At 40.0% G+C, this 26,864-nt stretch overlaps 1 protein-coding gene across 4 annotated transcripts in view; it reads left to right on the forward strand.

Moving 5' to 3' along the window:
* The window catches only part of DENND1B (DENN domain containing 1B), a 217,211-nt gene that overhangs the window by 137,735 nt on the left and 52,612 nt on the right, over positions 1-26,864 (forward strand). For all 4 annotated transcript variants that reach the window (XM_072998076.2, XM_078392296.1, XM_072998074.2 and 1 more), the window contains 4 exons: positions 748-848; positions 6,548-6,593; positions 7,646-7,747; positions 24,618-24,743. In XM_072998076.2, the coding sequence (XP_072854177.2) occupies positions 748-848; positions 6,548-6,593; positions 7,646-7,747; positions 24,618-24,743 (375 nt within the window). The remainder of the gene's footprint in view (positions 1-747; positions 849-6,547; positions 6,594-7,645; positions 7,748-24,617; positions 24,744-26,864) is intronic.

Consider the following 26,864-nt stretch of genomic DNA (forward strand, 5'->3'; position numbering starts at 1 on the left):
AAGAGTGAAACTTCATGCCTTTTGCAGTATGTCCCTGATGCCCGCTCACCTTCATGGCTGGTCACTTCCAGTATCTAAAAATGCTCTCTTTGCCTAAAACATGTCTTAGTGTGTGAAATTATGCTTCTGTGTCATGTTGTGCCCTAACTCCTCTCAACACCTAATTTATTTCACTATCTTCAATTGTATTAATGTTGTTGTTTTGTTTTATTTTATTATTACTTTGAGTGTTGTTAACTTCCCAGAGCAGACTTCGGTCTAGATGGGCGGGGTATAAACAAACAAACAAACAAACAAACTGGGGGAAAAGGGGGTATAAGGGATTGTGAGCTTCAGACTGCGATGCATCCGTCTAAGGTCCACGAAAAGGCAAAAATGACCCTCAGAAGTTACCAAACCTGCTACAGATTGAAGTTTAAAGAAAACACACAGAGAGATTAGTTTGAGAAGGTTTGCAAACCTGAAATGGCTCATTTGAGAATATGGATACACTGTGCTACTTATTGTGCAATTGCTTTTATATTGGTTTGCATAAAGTATTTTCCCCCAGATATTGTATTAATAAATAAATAAAGTTATAGAAAATGTTTGTATGTGGAGGAGAGAAAGCATTCATTGGAAACATGTATGGTGGATTGCAGACTTCCTTTTTTGTGTTTTAAATTCCAAACTTAATTTATTGTGCAATTTAAGATTGTTTATTTCATAATGTTTATTTAGTGGCCAATTCTTTGTTTCTCTTTATAGTTAACTGCTTGTGTCCATGGGTCAGCTGCATTACTTTATCCAATGCACTGGCAACATATTTACATCCCAGTGCTCCCACCACACTTGCTGGACTACTGCTGGTAAGATGGCCAATATGTATTTTTCTTTTCACTTTATAATAGTTAAGCAAGTAGCAGCTAGCTGTTTACTTTTAGGAGCTTCTTAGGGTGATTCACAAACTATAGGCAGAAGTGGTACAGGACCAACCTGAAAGGTTTCTGCATTTGGCATAGCTGTGAAATGAATTCTAAAAGTTCACTGGTCAAAACTATATGCTTAAAATCTAGCCTAACACATTTTTTAAACTGTGTTAGTGCAAATTAAGACATTTAATGTGACTTTTCTCCTTATTGACTCACCTGGAATTGAGATCAGATGGGAAGTCTCTGTGTAATGCCCTTGAGCATCAGTGTGGTTCATCTGGCCATCACTAATAGGCAAGTGTCCTGGACATGGACTGTGCTCCCCCACTACTGTCCTTCAAGTGCCAATTCGAAGCACATTAGTTTGTGTCATATTTTGAAGTTTAGGGAAATATTGATATTAGCTAAGGGAGAAGAAATCTTAAAATCCCTTCCAGGGGTATATCATGGTGGTTCTGTTAGGATAAAATGTAGGATGGGGTAATGGCATCCTTATAGATCACCTCTTAACTTTGCATGTTTGAATTGGATATGTTGTTTCTTGGGAGTGGGGAGGAACGTTGGGATGCTGATGGGCCCTCCCTTCATTTTAGCTGTTGGATTAGAAGGATGTTGGCTACAATAAAAGGACTCCTTTCTGTCGTTGCCATGAGAGCAAAAGAGTTGTTATAGTTATGTTCAGAGTTGACAGCGGTCCCAATGGTACTTTCCCTGTTTGTATTCTCAAGATACCCAGAGCCCAGGACCTCACTCGCTAGTCCATTTTGGTAGTTTGGCAACCTCATATCAGCCCCAATGTAAAGACCACCAGTAACTAACCACAGCTCATCATGGAGAAATTCTCACTTTGCTTTTTTTCAATAGTAGAAGGCCCTTTTCTGGAATAGTTAGTGAGATGGGGCACCTGGCTATCGAGCCAGAGGTTGGAAGTTTGATTACTCAGAAAAAGGGCTGGCCTGTGTAGCCTTGGGCAAGCTGCATAGTCCTGGAGCACCTCCAGAAGAAGGGAATGATAAATCACTTCTGAGTATGCTGTACCTAGAAACCCCTGGAAATGGTTATCATAAGTTGGAACTAATTTGATGCCATGTAAATTATTCATCATAATCAAAACTTACCACATCTCCTTTCAACCCTGCACCCAAAGCAAATTGTATGTATACTTCTGAGAACAACATGTGCAGCACATGTATACTTAGTTTCTGGGTTAAAGGCTTAATTCATGCAGATCCCAAGTTATTGGTCTAAATCAGGGGTTCCCAACCCCTGTGGCCTTGGAAGGACTGGGCCAGCAGGACAGATGAGCAGCAAGCAGGAGGTGAGTGGCGAGAGAAGCTCCGCCTCCTGGCAGCGTGCTCCTATTATGTTCTAATGCTGCTGCTGATCTGACAGGAGGTGCAGATTTGCTTTCTGCTCCTGTCCTGCTGCTGCTAGATCAGCTGCGCCTGTGGCATAAGAATCTAATAGGAGCCAGTGCTCCTATTAGGTTCTAAGCCACTGCTGATCTAAGAGGAGGCAGAGCTTCAGTTGCAGCTCACCTCCTGCTCCCCATTTCTTTTATGAGCTCGATTCAAAGCTACCCTCCAACAACCTACTGCATAACAAATACCACCCCACCCCCAGCCCCATCCTTGAGAGAATGGTCTTCAGCTAAACTGGTTGCTGGTGTCAAAACGGATGGGAACCACTGGTCTGGACAACTAGCTTATTTTGCCCTTTTGAAAACAATGACCATCTTCCACATTTGCTACTCGCTAGACTCCTCTTCCCTCTTTCCATTTTTGTACAGTGATGAGGAATGTTACGAACACAGAAGTAGAGACCCAGGAAGTTATTACTTACTTTTTGGATACTGTAGATCTCTGCCCACTTTACTGAAGGAGGACTCAGTACTGAAGTACTGTACTATGAAGGGAAGTTTTACCGCCGGAATGGTCTGGATTGTAGGAAAGCCTCTTTGGAATTCAGTTCAGCCTATCTTTCTCTGCTTTAGCCAACAACCTCTATGCTATTTCGTGATAAAGTCTCGTTGTGTCTCAGGTGAACCTAGTGTTAGGTCATTGATGCCTATACTGCATGTCACGAATGAGGGACATAAATTGGTCCCAGCACACATTCCCTATGTTGCAAGCCATTCCCATGTTGAGTCCCTCCTGTGACCCTTGTATTTTACTGGCCACGTGCATCTGAGCACAAAAGACTGTACTGTGACAGATAATCAATATCGTCAAAATAGGCACCTGTTTGGGAAAATGCAGGGCAAGCTGCACAATGTGTGAACTTTAAATATATATAAAGAATGTAAGCAGTATATTGGGGAGTGCTACTGACTTTGGTTTCAAGTCTCTTTGACCATCTTATGGGCTGTTGAAAATTCATAAATATAACAGAAAGTGAGTTATGTTCTCTCATAAGGGAGGAAACCTTTGAAGGGATGCAGAAGAACTTGTGTTGGGTACCCAGTGGAGAAACAGAAAGCTTCAAGACAATAGGTTCTATTGTGTTTTCTGTGAATCATTTTTGGATACCAAGCACCAGCTGCATTTGCATCCCACCAAGGGCTGGTGAAGACACCATTAGCATGATTAAGTCCTAGGGAGAGAGTAGATGCTGCATACTGGATCGGATACATTCAGTCAGGATGCTGTTTCCATTTCTGGCAGAAGTTTCAAACAGAATTTTGTGAATTAGAATGTATCATTATAGGAGTTGACTATAGGAAAAATAGCACTTTACCTCCCTAAGCATCTTATTGTTACTTTAATCTGTATCTTACTAAGTCTGTGATACCCAGTGTGGTGTAGTCGATAAAATGATGGACTAGGACTCAGGAAGACAGGATTTAACTCTGCACTCAGGCATGGAAACTCACTGAGGGTGTGGAACTGATAAAACCATTCTTTAAACATTTCTTTTACCTTGAAAGCTTTATTAGGGTTGCTCTAAGTAGGTTCTGTCTTGACAGCACTTAGCAATACTATGCATGTGTGAAAAGGTGTTTGTAAATTGTAACTACATTCTAAATCAGGACATTTTGTCTTATTTAACATACACTGGCTCACAACCTCTTCTTTCCATTGATTAAATCTGGTCGCCTTGTAGAGTGCAACAGTTCTCATAGCAAAAGTTTTCTCTTTCCATAAGGATGTACAGAAACTTTTCTCTTTCCATAAGGATGTACAGGCAGAGGGTAATATCTAGTACATTTAACAGTTCTAGACTGAAGGTTTTGCTTGAGGTACCAGTGGAACTTTCTGCTATTTCCTTCTCTTGCCCTCCACAACACTGACACCTGCTCTGGTTTCTTTCCCAGAAATAGTTCTTTTCTTTTCTTTTAAGCTTTATATTACTGCTTGGACAAAAGTGATAATGAAGAATTCCTCATAATGACAACTGTATCTGGTGGTAGATAGCAATGCCTTCATGCCTTTCATTGTGCCTCTCTGTTAGGCTACAATCCTGTCTTCCATGTGGGAGATTTTCAGTGAAGTCCCTGGCTGGGTGTAAGATATCCTGACAATTTAAGCAACTGATAGGTGCTAAACAGAAACCTTTGGCAGCTCTATCAGGCAGCCTTAACAGCCCCCTTCCCTACCCCTGTCTCGACAAACTGTTTCTGTCTTGGTCAAGTCCTCTGATTCCTTTCTGTTAAGCATCCAGCAGTCAAGCAAAGAAGCAGTCCTACTCTTGGGGCAACTGCATCCATTCAGATATTGTTGCACTGAAACATGCTGTGGTATAAAAATGAATTAAAACAAAAAAAAACCACACACACAAACAAATGTTGTTCGGGTATAGCCTTCAGACTAGTTCACTCACGGAAGCTAATTGCACAGTGGCAGTTGTATCAAGCGGCAACTTCCATTGTGATATAGATCAGATGCCACTGCTAGAACATCAGTATAATCTTATGCAGCCCAAATGCAATGCCTTGCAATGTGACTACATATGGGAACCACGTGACAAATTCTTCACTAGAAGCATTAGGAGACGTCAGGCTTTCCTTTGAGCAGATGCAATGCTTCTTTATTGTAGGAATGCTTTAGTGAACAATGGCCTTTCTAACATACAGTTCCCTATTCTTAAGTTCTTACAAGCTGTTTTCTTGTTCTTATTGTCTCCCTCCCCATCACCTGATGTGTTTTAAGGAGAAGGACATAATATAAAAACACCAGATCAACTGGGACCTATTTTACATAGTACAGGGTTCAGCGGTAAGGGTTGCATTGAAGGGAAGATATAATGTGTTAGACATAATTTTAATAGATGGTTTGAAGACTACTCTTCTGCCTTTATTATTCTGAAAAACTACTTGCTTTGTTAATTCAAAAATTAAATTCTGCTAAAATCTGTAGTAATCTGACATCATTTAATAAATCTGTGAATAGATGAACAGGTAGAATAGGTAGCTCTCATGTGACTTAACAATGAATTGTTTTGTTAAAAAATAGATGCTCTTCCTCCACCTTTCTTTAGATTTCTTTCACTTAAATTTGGAGTTCGGATCATAACACAGTGCTTTTGCACAAGCACCTCCTTTTAGAACTTTAAAATGAATCAAGGTAATTTATTTTCTCATGACACACAAAACTGTGTTCCAGTCTTAATGTTTATATCATTTTCCCCAGCAGGTAGTAGCAGTAATTACTATAATACCAGGAGTCAGTAGGGAGTCAACTTGAATATGATGAGATTAGATGTGCTATCATTTCTGTTAAATTGTACCTTTTAGATAGTGTGCTTTATCACCATTCTTAAATACCTCTTCATATAATTAGTAAACATAGATGGGTTACTAAATTGACACCTGAACAAGTACCAGAACTACAAAGATGAAGGAAAAACATAATAACAAAAAATGGCAGATGATTCAGTTGTTCTGTTGATGCTTCTACATTAGGTGTTAATACTTTTGCTTAAGGTTAGAGTGTAGCCTCAATAGGGGATGATGTGAGAGATGGTGACAGGTCTATCCACTTAGCATGACCAAGTTCTTTAGAACAGATATGGGCAACCTGCAGCACTTGCACTGATCTCATTTGTCTCTCAGCCTGATTTTTAAAAATCCAGATGATCAAGGCAGATCTCCACAAGGGAAGGATGGCCTTTTCTTGCCCCAGTAGCCTCCTGCATGAGAAGAGAAACAGAGGTGGCAAAAGTATGGAAGATAGGCGGGCTCACCTTCTTATGCCTGTGACCAGATTTTAGTCCCATCTACCATTCTCAGGTGGCCCCTGTCAGATTGCCCCTGAGGAAAAGAGCCCCCATATCAGGAAGAAAAAAGTTACTTATTCCCTATTATGAGTCTGCTTTGCTATGTGTTGTTACAGTCTTTGCAATGTACCTGTAAGAATTAACATGCGATATTAAGGATTGTTTAAATCTTTATGATACACCTGTAAGAATTATCATGATATATTAAGAATTAAAATTTGAACTTCAGATTTCCATCTGTGTATTAGCAAATATCCTTATAGAACAACCTACCTAGAAATATGTCACATTACTGGACATACTCCCAGGTAAGTAGTTAATAGGATGGCAACCTATATAGTGCCTCATTTAAGAATGTAGTATTCATCAGTTTCATTAAAACTGCTGAATTTTGTTTTGTGTGTGTGTGTTTTTTATTTCAGTGCACCAATGCCATACTTGATTGGAGTTCACTTCAGTTTAATGGAGGTGAGTGCAGAACCGTTTTCATTTCACAATGTGATTCCTTGTTCTTTTTAAGAAGAAAGGTGGTAAATAAATAAATAAATAAATAAATAAATAAATAAATAAATAAATAAATAAATGACTGTTCTTCTGAAGCTTGTTCCTTTCTCATGAAACACATTTAAAGTGAAAAAGTGAAGCTTCCTTTATCATTTTTCACAATGTGATTCCTTGTTCTTTTTAAGAAGGAAGGTGGTAAATGAATGAATGAATGAATGAATGAATGAATGAATGAATGAATGAATGAATGAATGATATTGCAGGAAATTGGACAAGAGGGAAGGAATGTGGTTTGTGCAGAGCTTGGAAAAATTAGTCCTTGTGACAACAATTCCTAGAATCTCCCAACATAGATTACTAGTACTTTTGCTGGCTGGGAGATTCTGGGTGGATGATGATGATACAATACTATATTTATTTATTATTATTTATTATTTCAATTTAATATACTTATCCTGTTAGTGCTGCAGCACTATTCCGGGCAGTCCACAATAAAATATACAGTCAAATAATTATTAGAAGGAATGAAGTATTCTAAAAATACTGCCCAGCGTCACTATGGATGTTTTGCCCTGTTGCCACTGTAGACAATTTATGGCCACCAAGTACAGTACATTCAGATCACATGGCTCTTTGTCATGTCACTGAGCCTAGCACAGGATCGTATGCTTGCAGCTCTCCTAGGCAGTTGCTTCTGAGCAATGAGTACCTACTTCTGCTCGTGAAGGTTCTGTTTAGCAAAGAAATGTTGCTAGAGATCCATTGTTGCTCCATGCATTTGTCGCTCCTTATAGCTTTCTAAGCCAGTAGTCCTCACTGCATCTTACGGTGAATTCTAGATATCAGTTAAATGTTGTGTACAAGTAGAGTACAGGCCTTTGGACAAGATGCAGTCTGTGAAAATATATATTTGTGTCCCATTTTTTGACTCCTCTGTAAACCATACTATTTACCATATTAAAAATGAGGCAATGATGCATTAAAATACTTCCACCCTGTGCTGTTTCTTTGTACAGAGAGTGAAAAGTAAATCACTTGAGGATGTGGTGATGCTAAATGTTGACACAAACACATTGGAAACACCGTTTAATGACCTGAGCAGCCTACCAAGTGAAGTGGTAAGCCTGGAAGGTTTCATTTGATGATTTTTATCCTCTTAGCTGTTTGAATTACTGACATTTCCCCCACTTTTGCTAAATGAAATAAAAAGAATATTCCCCCCTCCACAAACACTGTACTACCAGCTGTAGACTTCCTATTTAACAGTCCCTCTCATTTTCCTCCTCCCTTTTCCCCCCTGACAGTTGAGGGCATGGTGAGTGGAGCATCATACTTCTTATTGTAAAAAAAGATCATAATTATAAAGCTAGCTGCATTCATTAGGCATAGCTGTTTAAACGCAAGAGTCTCTTCATCTCATCTTAATCATTATATTACAAAGTAGGCATTTCTGTCTGCCTAGTGGCATATCTTGCAAAGGAAAAAAAATGGAGTTTCTGAAGGCAAAAAGAAGAAGGGGGCCAATTATCGGCTTCTGGTTCTCTGCCACCTGCCAGCACATCTCCTTTTAATTAATGATCTGATGACACTGGTCAATATAATAAGAAATGCTTGTACAGTTGGGGTCAGAAAATGCACACTTTGATCTCCTTCAACTTTCTGAAACATTTATTTGTTTTCTCTAAATTATTTCAGTTTTATTTTAATCTCTTCTATCCTGCTGAGGACTGCATGAATTGAAAACCATACAATGTTTGTCATTTGCTTTGGCAGAACAAAGACTGCTTACTTATAATTCTATTTGTAAATTAAACTGTAAACCCAGTTTGCCATAAAAGACACTGGATCCTTTTGAAAATGACGAAAACTGTCTTTTGTCTATAAAAGAAGATAAATTCACTGCCAGTTCTTTCTGGACTTTGATCTTATAGAGATTTTTTTCTTGCTGCTTATAATGGGACGTATTCCCTGTTTCATGCTAAATAGATTCCAGAAATATACCAGCCCCCTTTCCCATGCAATGTAGCTGTGAAAATGATTTATTGTATTTTATTTTATTTTTTGCATTTTTAAGACATAGTTGGGTGGAGATTGTTAATCAATGTACCAAAATGGGAGTGAAATGATACTCTCTTATTTATAAGTGAATGTTGTATGCTTAAGGGCTGTTCAAAATTGTATTTCCTCAAGGCAATAGGACAACAATTAACCTGTATTTTTGCTTCTATGATAATTCAGTTAGATTCATTTACTTTTTGAAGTAATTAAGCTTGATCAGAGGCAAATTTTCCTGCCAATCTAGCAGTTCGAAAGCATGTAAATGCGAGTAGATAAATAGGTACCACATTGGTGGGAAGGTAACGTCATTCCATGTCTAGTCGCACTGGCCATGTGACCACGGAACTGTCTAAGGACAAACACTGGCTCTATGGCTTGGAAACAGGGATGAGCACCGCGCCCTAGAGTTGGACGCGACTGGACTAAATGTCAAGGGGAACCATTACCTTTACCTTTATAGAGGCAAATTTAATATTCAGTTAGATATATTCATTCGCTTTGGGACAAAAAAAGAAACAAATAGGTGAACACATAACCTATTCTTATTTATTTACTCACATTATCCAAAAGTCTACTTATCAGAACAAACATTAATTTTACATTATGTATGTCCTCACAGTCCTTTCATTCATTCATTAGAAGACTTTTGACATAGCATTGACTAGTCTTTTAGACAAATGCCTTGTAAATCACCAGCAGCTAAATGTACTAGTGATATCATAGACCGGATAGCGCAGTGAGTTGGAGTACCATGTCTTGGGATTCAAATCCCTACTGTGCTTCCCAGGAAAGGGGCCAGCCAAGATAACCCAGATGTATGAATATCAGGAAAAATGTCTTAACAGTTTGAGCATTGTGACAGTGGAACCAATTATTTTGGGAGGTGGTGAATGCTCCAGTGCTGGAGACACTCAAAATTAGACAACCATCTGTTAAATATACTCTGATTTGGATTTCTGCAGTGAGTAGGAGGTTGGACTCAGGGCCATATAGGCAACTCCATTATTCTATGTGGTTGATGGGGTATGTTCACTGCCATCTGGCAAGCTCCATGGTCTCAGAGCAGCACCAGTACAGCCTTGGGTAAGCTGCACAGTCCCAGAAAACTATATAAATAGGGTCATTATAAATGAGATTCATTTTAATAGCACATATGTAATTATAATTGATTCCTGGAGCTACAACCCAGTTGTTCCAAAGCATTTGCTGACTTCTGAATCCACCAACATTCTTCTGTTATCTTTTGTAGCATTGTGCCATAAGTATGCAGTCAGGACTTCACATTGTATGAGCATCCAGAGACTACAATCCAGCATTTGATATGCATTAGAGTTATCACTAGCTAGAGGGTTGTATAAGTTTATACAAAGTTATGGACAAATCAGAACTTCATATTGTGGCTTCTGTAGTTGAGTTTCAGGTTTTTTGGTGGTCAGCTGTACATTCTAATTTTGCAAATTTGTATAGCAGTTTGCAGTTGAGGAATCAATATTTCTAGGAGCCATCTTACACACCAGATATGTAAAAGAGATCCACTTTTTTTGTCTAGCCAACTAGACACAATCCTACATTTCTGTACCCCATTTTCCTAGCTGAAAATAGATTTTCAGAGATCTTCTAAAATAAGTACTTTCAAGGATGTTCTCTGTGACTTTTGAATAGTTTTATTGAAATGGGCAAATGGACAAATCTTACATGTGGAAATTTGCATTAAATCCTTGTTCTTAGTATCACTGAACTCAAGCAAATAATTGCTAAAGACAAAGTTTGGTCACACAAACACATTACCCTTCATATGCAGCTTTCCTTTTACAAAAATGAAATATCCCATTTAAAACAGGGGAAAAAAATAGAAATGTGTTATATATATTCCTGTACAACATAACTATCTTTTCTGCTAAAACAAGGTTTGTTTTGTTATTTAGTGCATGACTGTCCTGATCCCTTTCATTCTGAGTTTAACATGAAAGCTTTTCTTGTGGAGGAAATTCATTAATTAAAAACACATACAAACACAGGCTTCTAGCAATCAGCTGTACAATTACTGTATAATGTTCAGTTCATAAACTCTCAAGGGGCAGCAGAATATGATTAAAGACTAAGCATAGGTATTAATGTACTTGTCTTCAGTGTTGACATTAGATTCCAAAAGTATTGTTGGCACTATATTTAGAATTACTAAGACTGAAAGTTGAAATCAAATATGAGTATTGGCACAATTGTTTAATATACAAAAAACTTAATGTATTTGTCTTTAATGTAAGGTTATTTTTTACATGTACGTGCCATCTCACAGTTACATTTCATGATTTAAAAAAAGGTAAGTCACATGAAAAATTAGTACACAAATGAAAATTTAGCTTTCCTGGTATAGCCTTAAAGTGAATTCAGATTGATTCTTAAAATGTGTATATTTTTAAACATTAGAATTGCTTTCTGGTCTCATGGCCCACTTGTGAAAAAAATTATATATCCAGAAAGGCTTAAATGTATATTCTTATATAACATTTATATCTCTTGTAAACTCCATAGTAGTCTAGCAGTCTTCCATAATACTGTTTAATATTGTGATGTTTCATTTACTATGGATGGCTTTTCATTTTGAAGAAAAGTTATCAGTTGGAATCTGAAAAACATTAGTGTTTGGCATTGTGTCTAATCAACTGTTTAATAAATTACCTGAGACTTAACGGGCCTTTTTAAATCATTCGCTAAAGCATTTAAGTTATACTTACAGGCTAGATGACTTTCTATGCATGTGAACTCTATTAGTGTGTCAGATTGACCAGTGGTCTTGACTGTTCAAAGGTCAGCGGTCACAGTTGTCCTGAATTACCTGTCCTTTTTTCATGTGGACCCTCTGCTGTGTTGCGTGCTGTAATCTTCTTAATGGCTTCATTCCAATATTCACACATAATATTTTAGATTTATTGACTGTTAGTAATACTACCATGCCAGTAGCAGTTCTGCTACTCCTAAGGTATTCAAAATTGGAAAAATAAATCAATGGTGGGCTTTTCAGGAATCCTTTGTTTCTCTTTTGGGAGGAAAAACCCTACTCCTGTCTTCTGCCAAGAATACTTGGGTTTTGCAGTTCATCATTTCAGTATGGATTTGTCTCACACTTTAGAGATATAACCCCCCTCCCCTAAATATATAGTGCCTTCATTAGGAACAGAGGCTTATTTTTGATAGAATAATTCAATAATTTAGTGTTGTTTTTCTTATGTGTCAGTTAGACTGGGACTTTAAACTATAGTGGGATTTGGTAAGGGAAGCTCCTATTGGGTTCGGGAATTACAATCTCATGCTTGATCCTATGGTTTGTATACCAGAATGTTTGCCTGGTGGGTGTGTTGGGTGTGCATGTGTAATTGTGTGATGCCTGTGTAATATAATGCCCTGCACTATTAAGCATGATGTCATGTGCTTGGATTCAAAGCTGTCTACTGCTTATGGAAAGCATTTTCTGTCCACAGTAGTGCTGTTTTCAACTTAGTGGAAGAGCACTACTTGAGAAAAATGATCCCAGATCCACAGAACTTCTTATATTTGCACAGGCCGATATGCAAGGCTTTGTACAAGAGCTTTCTCTTTGATATTGCTACACCTGGCATCGTCCTTATTCATAATCTTATTGCTCTGGAAATGTCCACAGCATGGCCTAAGGAGCTGTCTATCAAGACGGAGGCAATCAGGAAGGGGATTTGGAAGCTGACTAGGAAGTCTCAGTTAAGAATCATCCTAAGAGACCAAATGTAGATAATTTAATCTAACTCTGTCCTGTCATACAGCTATTTAGTGGTACTGTATTGCCTTTTAAGTGACCCCAGGGCTGGAGTTAGAGTAGCTACTAAGTGTAGCTAGCTTGTTCATACTTCAGAGTATATATTTTGTTTATTGATCGTTGGTCTTTCATCTGTAAATGCTTTGTGTTTACATATCAACGAATAAGCTCCATTGTGACTTAAGGGATTTTCTCCCACACGCTTTCAAAACAGTGCCTTATCAACCTTACCTATTGTGTTTGGGTTGGAAAATCATAGGATCCCCCAGCTCACCAAAGGAAGCATGACAAACTCTGTATGGTAGCATTGATCCTACATGAATTTACCTCAGTGATAATTAGTTATTCTAAATAAAGAGTGTGAGTCCTGCCATCCCTCCCTTGGTTGGCAGGGAAACCCCCCCCCCACGCTTCATTCCCAGATCCCTGGAGTTGCCAGCAGTTTTTGCAACAACAGTAGAGTTTATTGTAAATGGGGCAGGGGAAACAACATGAAACAAACCAGCCAACAGTCCTTTTTCAGGGCTGGTTGACGTCACTAGCCCCAAGTCAGTCTCTTTTCCTCCTCTTCCACAAGTTAAATGCACTGGGAGATTAGAGTCCACTGTTCTGTTCAAGCTACCTCCAAAACGTAAGGTCCACAAAAGCAAGGGCCTAGATTCCTGCATCTGAGCAAGGGATGTGGCCTATCTTTGGCCCTGTTTACTGGGAGCCCTCCAGCTATTGTTGTATCTCTCAGAGGGGGCACAGATGAGCTTTCTGATATTGTCACCTCCAGCACTGCAGCTGAGTTGGTGTTCACCAGCTCAGCAAGATATTTGGTGTCTGAGCCTTTGGCATCTCTTATCCCAACAATGGGGATAAAGAGGAGGAGATATGTGTTAATGTTTGAGTCCCTAGCCCTTAGGGACCCTCAGTTCGACCATTTCCCCTGTCCAGGGATCTTTCTTTATGACACAATCTCGTTTCATGGGGGGCTCTAGTTGCTCTCCCTTGACCTTCTCATCCTGTAAGTCTTACCCCAACTCCTCTTGCACAACTCACCAAGTCCTTCCTCCTCCTCCACTGTCAGGTCAGTTGACACCCCTCTAGCTTCTGCTTTCTGACCCCCTCTTCCAGTGCCTTTTTTGCATCACCCAATCTCCAACTTCCGTCATCCCTTTCTTCTCCATTTAGAGAGTGCTCGGCAGGGGCAGGGCTAGTTGCATTCCCTTGGGTTTTGGAGGGAAGGATCTCTGTTTGGGTTGCATCATCCTGTGGGACATATATAAACACTGGGGCATCCTCCATTATCTCCTATGGGAAGCCTCAGTCTGAGTAACAGAGCCCTGCAGCCTGGCTCTACTTTGCAAGATCTCCTTCAGTAAGGCAGGCATAGCATGCTCCTGGGTTCCTGGGCTGGGGCTAAATAGTCTGCTGGATATGTCTCTGTCAACCTCCTCACAAAGAGCCTGTTGTGATGCAGGGCATCACTGCCATGTATTGTAATTTGTCTAATAAATTATGGCACTATACTGCCACTGCATGTGGAAGAACACATTAAAATGAATGGAGTAAAGACACTAAAAGGTAAGGAGACATTTAGTGTTGCTTACAGATGCTTAGTGTTGCCTGGTGTGCTCTGGTCCATGGGGTCACGAAGAGTCGAAAATGACTCAACGACTAAACAACAACAATAGATATTAAAATTTGTGCTGTGACTAATTTTTGCAGACATGTACCTCTGCGTGCCTCAGGATTCTCTTGGCCTCACTACCCTCTATAGAATACTTTGTTTTTATTTGTGGCTTGCCTGTTTACTTCCCAAGCAAGCCACAGTATTCCATTACTTCATTTTTACCTGCCAGAAATGTGCCAGCATTTCAGGATAATTGAGAATGCTTGGCTGTTTTGCCTGCCCCCTCACCCTGCTTAGGGCATTTTTGAGGCAGGGGGAAGTATTATGGAATGCTAATGCCTTCTGTGTGAACTGGGCTATATGGGCCATATAAGAACTCAAAAAAGGGCAGTGAGATTGCTGTTAGCATGCATTTTGATACCATGGAGCTCGATAAGTGAGAACACTAAATATGATGAGATCAAGTGCCCTTAAAAGTATGCTGGACTCATGGCATATAGAGATTTGAAGGCAATAATCAGTACTTTGAATTGGACACAGAAGCTGATTGATAAGTACTGGTACGCTCTCTCTCTCTCTCTCTCTCTCTCTCTCTCTCTCTCTGTGTGTGTGTGTGTGTGTGTGTGTGTGAGAGAGAGAGAGAGAGACCTGAAAATAAGGTGCTTCCTGGGGATGGGGTTTTTCCAGAGGGTGCCTTCTCTAGAGCATAAAAAACAATTAGACTACCAACCTTAGCAAGTGTTGCTATAAGAAATAAAAGCTTAAAAGAAGTTTCCTTATGATCAACAAACAGATCAGATACAGCTTAGATGAAGCCTTGAAGGGGGCTTCAGTCTTGTCCAGGTGACTGAAATGAAAGTGTCCACAGGTATGTGTTAGTTCCCAGTTATTTAAGAAGGGTTGCATCCAGTCTGTTAGACATAGATGGCAAAAGGGATTTCTTGCTACTCTTGCCCAGTGGGACTCCAAGAGTATGGCACAATCCCATAGCCCTCCTTTTCACCTCCTGCTATTTTTAGAATAATAATAAACTCGAAATGGGAAATACTGACCTCCATAGGTCACAAGGATAAAACATTTTTCAGGCTGGGTATCTTCTCATAAAACATAGGTTATTTTGTTTGAAATCTGGTCTTCTGTTGATCAGTAAACAGAGACTGATGTGCCTCATGGTCAATAGACATGATTGTTGCCTGTTCATTAAGGAACAAAAATTGGTATCTTTTACTTCATTTAAACAGTGCCCTCCCTCCCTCCCTCCCTCCCTCCCTCCCTCTCTCTCTCTCTCTCTCTCTCTCTCTCTCTCTCTCTCTCTCTCTCTGTGTGTGTGTGTGTGTGTGTGTGTGTATGTGTTTCTTCTGTTGCTTATGTATTTCTCTTTTGACACTGACAAAATAAATGTACTGAAGTACAATTAGAAATGTTAGGTACAGATATATCTAGAGGATAAATTCAATGAAGAGCCATGGAAGGCTCATGTTAGAAGAGCTAATGGCTCCAATATATAATATATATTTATAATATATTATTTAAGCATAATATATTAGTATCCCATGCTTATTTTTTCTTTCTTTCCTGTCTTCTTACACAACTCCTGAAATCACTGAGCTGGAAATAATCATATCTAATACACTTCAAAGAATCTATTTATCTTTCATACACTTTCCAGTGAAGGCAGTTCCAAGGCATTCTGTGAAATATGATGAGAAAAAAAAAGCATACAAGTAAAACATTTGGAACTGTAACATTTTACAACAGTTTAAGACTACACTCACAACATAATTAATGAATGGGAACTGAAACAAATGTTTTTAGGGTCCTGGTAAACCCTAAAAAGGGTTGCCAGAACTGACTTGATGGCATATGACAATGATGATTTAAAATAAAGAGTCATGCATATCTGTTTTAGGAAAGACCTCTGAAGCTGTGTTGCTGCTGCCAAAAAGGGTCTTCTCCGGTGTCCGCCCTTCTGGTGGACCCTGAGAATAGTCTTACCATCTGGGCCTTCAGTGGTGACTTTAAGTCCCCAGGCAGGTTTTTATATATCCAAGTCCTAAACTACAGGTAGTTAGATCATTAAAAGATCATCATCAGTGCTTTAAACTGAGCCCAGAAATAGACAGGACATCGGAACAGTATCAGTGTCATATGCTCTGAATTTTGTCCTACAAAAGCAATTTAATAGGTGCATTCTGTATCAGTTGAGCTACTGGAATATTCTCTGAAGGCAGCCCCACATGACAATAGATCCATGTTTGTTTTTAAAATGCATGCTGTTCTTGTTTTAAAAATGTGTAACTGGGTAGGGACCTTGATCAGGGTAGGGACTCTCTCTGGACACATGGGGCTTCCCACGCTGAAGATGTTTGTCTATAGTTGCTGGATGGGGACAAAGGTAGCAGCAGAAAGGGAGAAGTTATCATGCTTGTCATCACTTTCACCACCACTCATTTTGTCCTGCAAAAGGATTTCTGTATCATCCACATTTATACTTTCCCTAAAGCTGAACATCTGAAAATCCCAAACAAAAACTCACAGTTGCTAGTAGAAACAGCAAAAGAATATCCTGCAAAACCAACATTGAAATAATTGATTCAGATGGCCAATTATTTTGCTTGTTTCTTTGTTCCAGAGAAGAAACTAGAAGTATACTCTTAAATGATGTCTTTATACTGGACTTCAATATACTTTAAATTCTCTTCAGTGAAGATTGACTTCCACATTGTCTTATTGTTTAGAGCCACCATAGGGATGACAAAATGAAGTGACAAGGATTATTGAAATAAAATGTAATACTAGATAATAATCCAAAACAGGAAGTAGAGAATTATCATTCAGTTCAGACCAGCTATCCTTCGTGGTGCAAATCTAGATCTTCAAACCATTCAGACAAGGAGTGTCTTGATCTTTTTTCTCTAAAAGCTTGAGGCGAAATAATCTGACACACTTCCCTCTGGGGTGGTAGTTTCCAACTTTGGGTCCCCAGATGTTCTTGGACTACAGTTCCCTGAAATCTTGGTCAGCACAGCTAGTAGTGAAAATTTTGTAGTCCAAGAACATCTGGGGACTCAAGGTTGGGTTAGAACAATGGCTCCCAACCTTGGGTCCCCAGGTTGGACTAAAACTCACAGGACCTTCGCCAAGATTTCTGGGAGTTGTAGTCCAAGAACTTATGGGAACCCAGGCTTGGGAAAGGCTTAGGAGGAGTTCCATAACAGTGCAAATGGAACATTTTGTTGAGTTTCAGATGAGAGAGGGATTTGTGGCAAGATCTTTCCAGATCACTTCAAAGGATGTGATCAGAGGTACAGAAAGAGATATTACTTGGGGTGTTCAGGACCCAAATCTACTTAAAATTTTAAAATCAAAACAATACTAAGAACAGAAAACAGAAGCCAGGAATTACTTCCTTAAGGATTGGGATTGTATGGTCCCTCCAAACATTTCTTCTTCATCTATCTTTTGAAACACTTACAATTTCTAAATGCTGTTTGGAAATGACCCTACATAAAGTGCACTACAAGGGTTGTATGTGTATCACAGTGGTCATGAGGTTTTAATGTGAAATTGTATACTTTTTAAGGAAAAAAAACAGGTTTTGCTCTCTCCCTAGCTTCCTCTCTTGGAAACCCAGAGCAAACCCAATCAAGAGGCACTGATTTCTCTGCCCCCACTCCCTGTTGAGTTAAGTTTTATTTTTCAAGAAATGACTACAGGATGCCTGAGAAATAGAATTCACTTTCACTTTCTTGTGGCCAGAGCCTCCTTAAGTCCAGCTGCACAGTGATATTTGTATTCATATACAAATACCTCAAACTAATGTGAACTTTTTCATTGCTCCCATATTTTAAAGTTTAGAACAAAATAAATCCACCAAGAAAATACACACACACATCTGGAGATTATCATGCTTCTGTAAAAGTGATAGCAAGGACGATGGCTTTGTGAAAGAGAGCAAATAAATCAGTGGAGTTGTTAATTTGAAAACTGGTCCTTCCAGGTGTAATTGGGAACAAGTTCTGCCAGTAATTTTACTTCTAATGAAATACAAGACATAGTACCCATAGTATACATAAGCCATAATTGTTCAGATAGAAGGATAGGAGCGAACAATTTTCCTATAATTTCACATCCAAGTTTATTTATGTCTCAGTGATATTATTTATACTCTGCTAAGATTGTTCCTGTATATGCTGAATTCATTTATTTATATATTTATTTATTTATTTCAAGCATAACTGTTACTTTGCAACCTTGAACTCTGTTCCTTCTTAAAACTGTAGATTCTTTTATGTGCAATTTAATAAAAAAAAGCTTAAGTGAACATTGGTATAGGCTCTCCTTGGACTGAATAAATCAGACTCAAAACTTTTATCTGGATCTATGGAGCTAGGATATAAATTGAAAAGATCACAGCTATAGGGAGCAGACCTATACTGTAAAGGCCTTTCTGCATAGATTATGAACATCATAACTCAATAATTCTTTTTCCAAAACTATAGTTATAATTGGACCCAGTGGGGGTCTGTCTCTTTGATCAGATCACAGTAACTGTGACTTTACACTGGAAAATGTCACTGCTGTGAAGTTTTATCACCTGTAGAGCTGGTCTTTTCTCTGATGCCATGTTCAGCTCTCATTAGCATTATTCAGAGTTTAGTTGTTAATTAGATGGACGCTTCAATTACAATCACCATTTACAAGAATAGTCATGGCTGCTTCTATGAAAAAAACAAAAGGGTATTCATTTCTGTACAGTCTCCCCCTGAAAAGATTGACATCTGTTTTAGTAATGAACTGCCATCTTCACTGGTGGGCAAATACAGTGGCTGTAATCAGATATTTTTACATGCTGAACAGAGACTGTCACAACCTGTGCCCTTGGTTGCAGAAAGCTGAGACCTGTGTTTTTTCATACTAATTCAGTCTTCTTTGATGATACAAGTGTTCTAATACTATGCTCTTCTACAGCATCCCCAGTTTCCCCTCAAATGCTCAGGATCTAGACCAGTGATTCCCAACCTTGGATAACCCAGGTGTTCTTGGGCTGCAACTCCCAGAAGACTATACTATCTCCACTGGCTGGGATTTCGTGGAGTTGCAGTCCAGGAACACCTGGGTTACCCAATGTTGGGAACCCCTTATCTAGAACAATATATAAGCTTTGATGTGCACGTGGTACACTTACACAGAGGACTGAAGCAGATATGGAAATGAATGTTCATAGAGGCCCTCCAATTAGTTTTGTTAAAGTATGTTCTTTGTTTTTTGTTTTGTTTTTTGTTTTATTTAGAATTATGAATTAGAACAGAACATTTCATTTAGATTAAGAAATTTACCTCTTTGAGCTGCACACACATACTGTATATGGATAACAGTGCATTGGGGGTACAGTGGAATTATAGCACATAGTTGACAATGCATGATGTGTACACATGTTGAAAACAAATATTATTGCGCCTTAAAAACCAATGTGGACTGTAGGAAATATAGCTGTATAACTGACCTCCCACAGTCACACAATCTAACAGGATTTTGACCTAATATTTTTTTCAGTGTGAGTTTTCATGGATTACAGTATACACCCTCAAATACATGGTGTGCAATGTTTAGCTACAAATTCATATATGGTATTTCTAACCATATATATGGCATTGTGCTCTGTGTCTGGGAGGGAGTGTATTACATATTGTACACAGTATACAGTACATGGTTGTGGAGGTGGGGAGCAAGTGAAGAGCGATACAGGCATAGAGAATGACCTTTCAAGGGACAGTAGCATTATTAACACAGGTAATGAATTTTCAAAGTGTTAATTACATAAACATCTTGGCCAGAGACAGTGTGACTGACTGTCTTTGAAGTGCAAAAAATGATTTTTCAGAATGTTATTTTTTTAATTTTTATTTTCTGAAGTAACTTGCAAGAGTTTTGACAGTGGGAAGCATAGTATTTGCATAGAACTTTTGAACCTTCCTGGAAACTGATTTGCAGAGAATTTCAATAGTCTAGCAGGACACCCTGCTTTGATACTTGGCAGAAGAGAGGGCACCTGTGCCCTCTGTATGTTGTTAGACTGTGCCTCCCACAAGCTTCAGCCAACGTGGGCAGGGTGAGAAATTTTAGGAACTGAAGCTTCATAACATTCGGAGACTTGCTGGGGTCAAAATAACAAGAACAGCATTGTTCACCACCAGCATTGTATAATATTGGGAGTACTATTACATTTGGATTTACCAAATTAGAAGCTGGGTGGAGGGCTCTAGCTCTAAACAGTTTTCACCAGCAGAGCCTAGTATGCCAACTGATAACCTCCCTTGCAGGAAGAGCATTAGCAGAGTTATCCATGCATTGATGGCACCTTGTTATCGTGCCAATAATTTCAGTTTTAGAGTAGGTAGGATATCTACCTGTCAGTCTCTGAGCACAATTCAAAAGGCTGTTTTAACCTATGGAATCTCAGGGTGCTTGCTCCTGTGCAAATCTGCCCGGCCAATACAGTGGAGTCTTGACCTACGGAATTAATCTGTATGGGAACAGAGTCCATAGGTCGAAAAGTACAGAGGTCGAAAATGCATTCCCCATAGCAATGCACTGAAAACCATTTAATCCGTAACCCCCCAACCCCCCCATAAGGTAAAGGTAAAGGTTCCCCTTGACATTTTTTTGTCCTGTCGTGTTCGACTCTAGGGGGCAGTGCTCATCCCCGTTTCCAAGCCATAGAGCCAGCGTTTGTCCGAAGACAATCTTCCGTGGTCACATGGCCAGTGCGACTGAAACACGGAACACTGTTACCTTCCCACCGAAGTGGTCCCTATTTATCTACTTGCAAGCTGGGACAAGCGACGGGAGCTCACTCCGTCACATGGATTCGATCTTACAGCTGAAGATCTACAGACCTTACAGCACAGAGGCTTCTGTGCTTTAACCTGCAGCGCCACCACGTCCCTTTAGTACTTACCAAAAGTTGTGCAAAAAAGGACAGCCAGTGAACTGGCTGGCATCAGGGTTGCGAGTGCCCAATTTGAATTTCCATCCCTTTCTCCCTGCCTTTTTGCTTTCGGAGGTCTCAAATGGCTTCCTCCGATGTCGGGGGGAAAGCCCTTTGAAACCTCCAAAGGCTCCCAGCAGCAGCGGCGGCAGCGGGGGGGGGGACTTTGGATGCCTTCCAGAGAAGCCTTGGAAGGCATCCGGAGGTCCCCACCCACCGCTGCCGCTGCTGGGAGCTGCGCTGCACCGGGCGATTGCAGCCATGCTCGGACTCCTGGACTGGCCAGAAGTCCAAGCATGGCTGCGATTGCCAGGCGTGGCTCAGCTCCCAGCAGCGGTGGCGGCAGCGGGGAACCTCCGGATGCCTTCCAGAGAAGGTTCCACTCCCCGCTGCCGATAGTGGCTCCGAAGCACAATCGGCGGTGGGGGGCCCTCTGAGATGCCTTCTATGGCGGCGGAGCAGCCCTGGAAGGCATCCCAAGGCACGACCTACAGCCTACAGACTGGAATGGGGAGGCAGGGAAAGCCTTTTCCCGCCTCCCCCTTCTGGTCCATATGTCAATTCTCCGGCCACAAGTAAAACTTCGCGGCAGGAGAATTCCGTAGGTTGAAAAGTACATAAGTGGAGCCGACTGTAAGTCGAGACTCCACTGTATGATAAGCTTCAGAAGCCAATTCCCACGCTATTTCCCACCCACCAACCTCAGCCATCCAAAGCAAAGTGAGTGGTGCCCAGAAACAAGGCCTTCTCAGTTATGATACTGTGCTTCTGCAACTTACAACCAAAGAGGTTTACCTGGGCTGATATTTATGCTCTTCTTGTTGCCAGGTGTCTAGTTTTGTTCTTTATGCCAGATTTTACCTGCCTGCTGTAATAATTCTTGTATTTTCTGTTCTGATTCCTAAGCTGCTTTGAGACCCCTCTCTAAAGATCGGCTAATTCATGTTCTTACTAAAGACATACACAGATACAGTTTTGCTCTTAAAATCCTGTTTAGGATTTTAAAAGTGTCTAGTGAGTTTGACAAGCCGGTTCATGAACTTGTCTGTACTTGGCTCTGTGGCATTATTTCCTGAAAACAAAATGTTAATCTGGGATCAAAGGCAATGCTCAATATGTTTTTCAGAACCAAGGCTGGCTTAAGCTGAAAGACATAGTATTCAAAATTATTACAGTGGTGCCTCGCTTAATGGGCGCTCCGTTTAGCGACGAAACTGCATAGCGATCGCATTACGATGTTTCCTATGCGTTTTTTTTTGCTTTGCGATGATCGTTTCCCTGTTTCGCTTACCGATCATCGCAAAGTGACGATTTTTTAACAGCTGATTGGCGGTTCCAAAATGGCCACCGGGTTAAAAAAATGGCCGCCCGCTGTGTTTTTGCGCGGATTCCTCTCTTTAGAGGCAGCGAAAATGGCCACCGTATGGAGGATCTTCGCTTTAAGGTCAGTTTTTTTTGCCCATAGGAACACGTTAAACAGGTTTTAATGCGTTTCTACGGGTTGTTTTTAAAATCGCATAGCGACGAAATCGCTTAGCAGCAATTTTTGCTGCACGGATTAACGTTGCTATGCGAGGCACCACTGTATTTGTAAAGCAGCATATAGAAGAACATAGGCAAAAATTCAGTGCACTGTGTCCAGTAATTCCAGACCTTAGAATCATAGAATCACAGAGTTGGAGGAGACCACAGGGGCCATCCAGTCCAACCCCCTGCCATGCAGGAACTCTATCAAAGCAACCCCAACCGATGGCCATCCAGCCTCTGCTTAAAAACCTGCAAAGAAGGAGATTCCACCACATTCTGAGGCAGCCTATTCCAATGCCGACCAGCTCTGACTGTGAGGAAGTTCTTCCTGAGATTCAGGTGGAATCTCTTTTCCTGTAGTTTGAAACCATTGCTCCTTGTCCTAGTGTCTGGAGCCGTGGAAAACAAATTTGCCCCTTTCTTGAAAGGACATCCCTTCAAATATTTAAACATGGCTATCATGTTCCCTCTTAACCTTATTTTTGTAAGGCTAAATATTCCCAGCTCCCTAAGCCACTCCTTATAGGACATGGCTTCCAGACCTTTGACCATTTTGGTTGCCCTCCTCTGGACATGTTCCAGGTTGTTAACATCTTTCTTGAATTGAGGTGCCCAGAACTGGACACAATACTCCAGGTGAGATCTGACCAAAGCAGAATAGAGTGGTACTATCATTTCCCTTGATCTAGACACAGTACTCCTATTGATGCAACCAAGAATTGCATTGACTTTCTTGGCAGCCGCATCACACTGCTGACTCATGTTCAGTTTGTCATCTACCAAGACTCCTAGATCCCTTTCACAGATGCTGTTGTCTAGCCAGGCATCTTCCATCCTAAATCTGTGCAGTTCATTTTTTCTGCCTGGGTGTAGGGCCTTACATTTCTCTCTATTGAAATTCATTTCGTTAGTTTTGGCCCAGGACTGTGAAGGTCATTTTGAATTTTAATCCTGTCCTCTGGGGAATTAGCAACCCCTCCCAATTTGGTATAATCTGCATATTTAATCAGCATACTCTCTATTTCTTCATCCAAGTCTTGATAAAGATGTTGAATAGCGCAGGGCGGAATGGGGTGAAGGTTGCCATGTAAATCCAGTTGATCAGGAAAATTAGACAGTGATGTAGAATTGATTCTCTTATCCAACTAACTCATCTTCTTTGTCTGTGCTTACTTCTCCTGAAAGGAAAAATGTCATGTTGCAAATTCCTAGCCTTTTCTCAGGTAAAACTGCTCTGACCCCTAGATCATTTTTGATTTCACTATTTTTAATGCAGGATTCCTCTTTTAAATATGTGAATTAGAAGACATTAAAGATATAGAATTCAAAGCCTCAATATGTCCACAGTAGACACATTAGTTTAATGCAAGTCATTTATCTTTTTCATGATGTCATATTTAAGATAGATAATGGTGGTACAAAGGCAAATAGCTTTTACTTTGTGGTGCAGTAATTAAAAATAAAATATAGTAGCCACCATATAGAGAAGCCAGCTGAGGACCATGGCATAGCATCCCTGAAATATGTTCCTGAAACATAAGTTCTCCATGTGCTCTTGAATGTGACCAGTAAATGAATATATTTGGATACCCTAAGATACACTGAGTTTCAAAAGCCCCTCCAAAGTGAGTTTTTGCAACACAAATGGAAGACTTCATTTGACTTCATCTTAGACAAGTTGGCACATGTTGCGATGGTGTCAGGAAATCTGCAGGAAAAGTGGCTCACAAGCCGTTTACTGTAAAATAATTAAAGCTTATTTATGTCAAGAGGCCTTGGGAAAAAAGAGCATAAACCAATTTGCATTAGCACTCTACTATCATCCCCTGCACTCATTTCAATTAACAGACCAGCAGGTGATCTTTGCAGTTAAAAAGATAAGCTATCAAGGAAGAGGATGAATTTTTGGTTGACCTGCAAACACCATGGTTTGCCTGCTGATTGGGTTCATACTCCTCTATACCAATTTCGAAGGTGTTAATTTAACTGTTCCTCTCTGCCATACAGGTCTCGACCTTGAAAAATAAACTGAAGAAGCAGTCCACAGCTACCGGTGATGGAGTAGCCAGGGCCTTCCTTAGGGCGCAGGCAGCATTGTTTGGATCATATAGAGATGCACTGAGATACAAACCTGTAAGTGAATTCTGAAATTTATTTTCTCTTTGATTCCGAATGTTGTGGACATCTGTAGAACACTGATTATCTCACTACAACACTCCCTTTGTGTTATCTAGATCTAAGTGCAGGCAACTCCCATTGTTGATTATGGAGGGGAATTTATGGTAAGCACTGTTTATACCAAAACAGCAAAATATGTTTGGTATTTCTATGGCCTGCAATATCCAACAAACAACTCAGAGATTACTGGAAGATCAAATGGGAGCTCCTAGTTTGTAAAGTCTGAATTGCAAAGAGTCAGTATTAACTGACTGTATCATGCCTTCCTCAGGTTTCCCGGGGGAGCAGTCCACACATTCAGCTGCAAGGATGCACATTTAGATATAACTGTTAAGGCATGTACATGACATAGTGAATCAATCCTGATATATCCTACAGGCAACAATGATTTTCCTGAAAAACCAATATGTGAGTTGGGTAAATCTCTGTGATCCTAAAGCTTTTGGCTAATTTTCAAGAGCATACTTGAGTGTTCAGTGACAGCTAAACTAGGAGTCTCCTTCTCCTCCCTTCCTCCCATAGAGTCAAAAACCTGCCCAGAGGACTTCTCAGCCCTATAGAGTGGGTTTTATGATATGGGGAGGGACAGGAGTGTCTGGTTCTGGTAGAAGTAGGGGAAGGATTTACAGTGGTGCCTCGATTTACTACCATAATCCGTTCCAGAAGATGGACATAACTCAAAATGGTCGTAAGTCAAAGCACCATTTCCCATAGAAATGCATTGAAATGCAATTAATCTGTTCCGGCCGAAGGGAAAAAAAATCACATACACACCCAAAAAATCACTGCAAGACTCATTAGAAACATGATTAATCCCTTCCAGCCAAGGGGGGGGGGAGAAGAAAAGCAATCAAGTGTGCGAGACCCATCAGAAATGCACAGAAAACAAACAGAGCAGATCAGAAATGCACAGAGAACAAAGGGACCAGGTCGGAAATGCACATAAAACAAATGGAGCAAATCGGAAATGCAAAGAGAATAAAGAGACCAGATCGGAAATTCAAAGAGAACAAAGGAAAAAGCAAGGGAAACATGCAAGACCATCGGAAATGGGGGGAAAATCCCAAAAAGCAACCAAACCACCCAAGACCCATCGAAAGTGGGGGGGGGGAAACAAAAAACAAACCCCCAAAGACCCATTGGAAATGGGGAAAAAAAACCCAAAAAGCAACCAAACCCCCAAGACCCATCAGAAATGGGGAAAAAAACAAAAAACAAACCCCCAAGATCCATCAGAAAAGGGACCCCCCATAAAGCAACCAAACCCCCCAAGACCCATCAGAAATGCGGGAAAAAACACCAAAAAAACAAACAAAACTCCCAAGACCCATCATAGCACAAAAACGTACCCCCCCAACCCAAAACCAAGCTTAAAAAACAACCAGAACACTGAGTTTTTAAAAAGCAGAAAACAGCACCTTACCTTACCAGGCAGCCTTCTCCGATCTCACACTCTCTAACTTTTGGGGCAAAAGAGCTACAAAGAAGCAGCCTTGTCGCCACCTACAGTTAGAAATTTAAATTTCCCACCTTTTCCCCTGCCTTTTTCTGTTCATACGTGGAAGCTCCGGTCACAAGTAGAAGCAAAATTTTGCAGCCAGAGCTGGTTGTAACTCAAAATGGTCATAAGTAGGGATGTTCGTAAATTGAGGCACCACTGTATAAGACATTTCACTTTTTCTCTGCCATCTATGTTTGAACCCATAAGCAAATTTGAACATCTTTACGAGTAATCTGGACTTTCTCATCAGATTACTCATAGACATCTTCAAATCCACCCATAATCTCAAACGTAGATTGCAGGGGGAGAAAAGACATGTCATAGAAATCCTCCTCCTAGGTAGAAGCAACAGAATCCAGCAGAAATATGTTATTAGTACTTTAGTTAAGTAGATCTGATTTTAAAGTGTTAAATGTCTTGATCATTTAATTTATTATTATTATTATTATTATTATTATTATTATTATTATTATTATTATTATTATTATTATTATTATTATTATTATTATTATTATTATATAGTTTGATTATATTTTAATTAATTTATTAATTTTTGTGTTTTTAGTTTTGCTTGT

This window comes from Pogona vitticeps, chromosome 4 (genome assembly GCF_051106095.1).
Source record: "Pogona vitticeps strain Pit_001003342236 chromosome 4, PviZW2.1, whole genome shotgun sequence".
In the NCBI taxonomy this organism is placed as follows: Eukaryota; Metazoa; Chordata; class Lepidosauria; order Squamata; family Agamidae; genus Pogona; species Pogona vitticeps.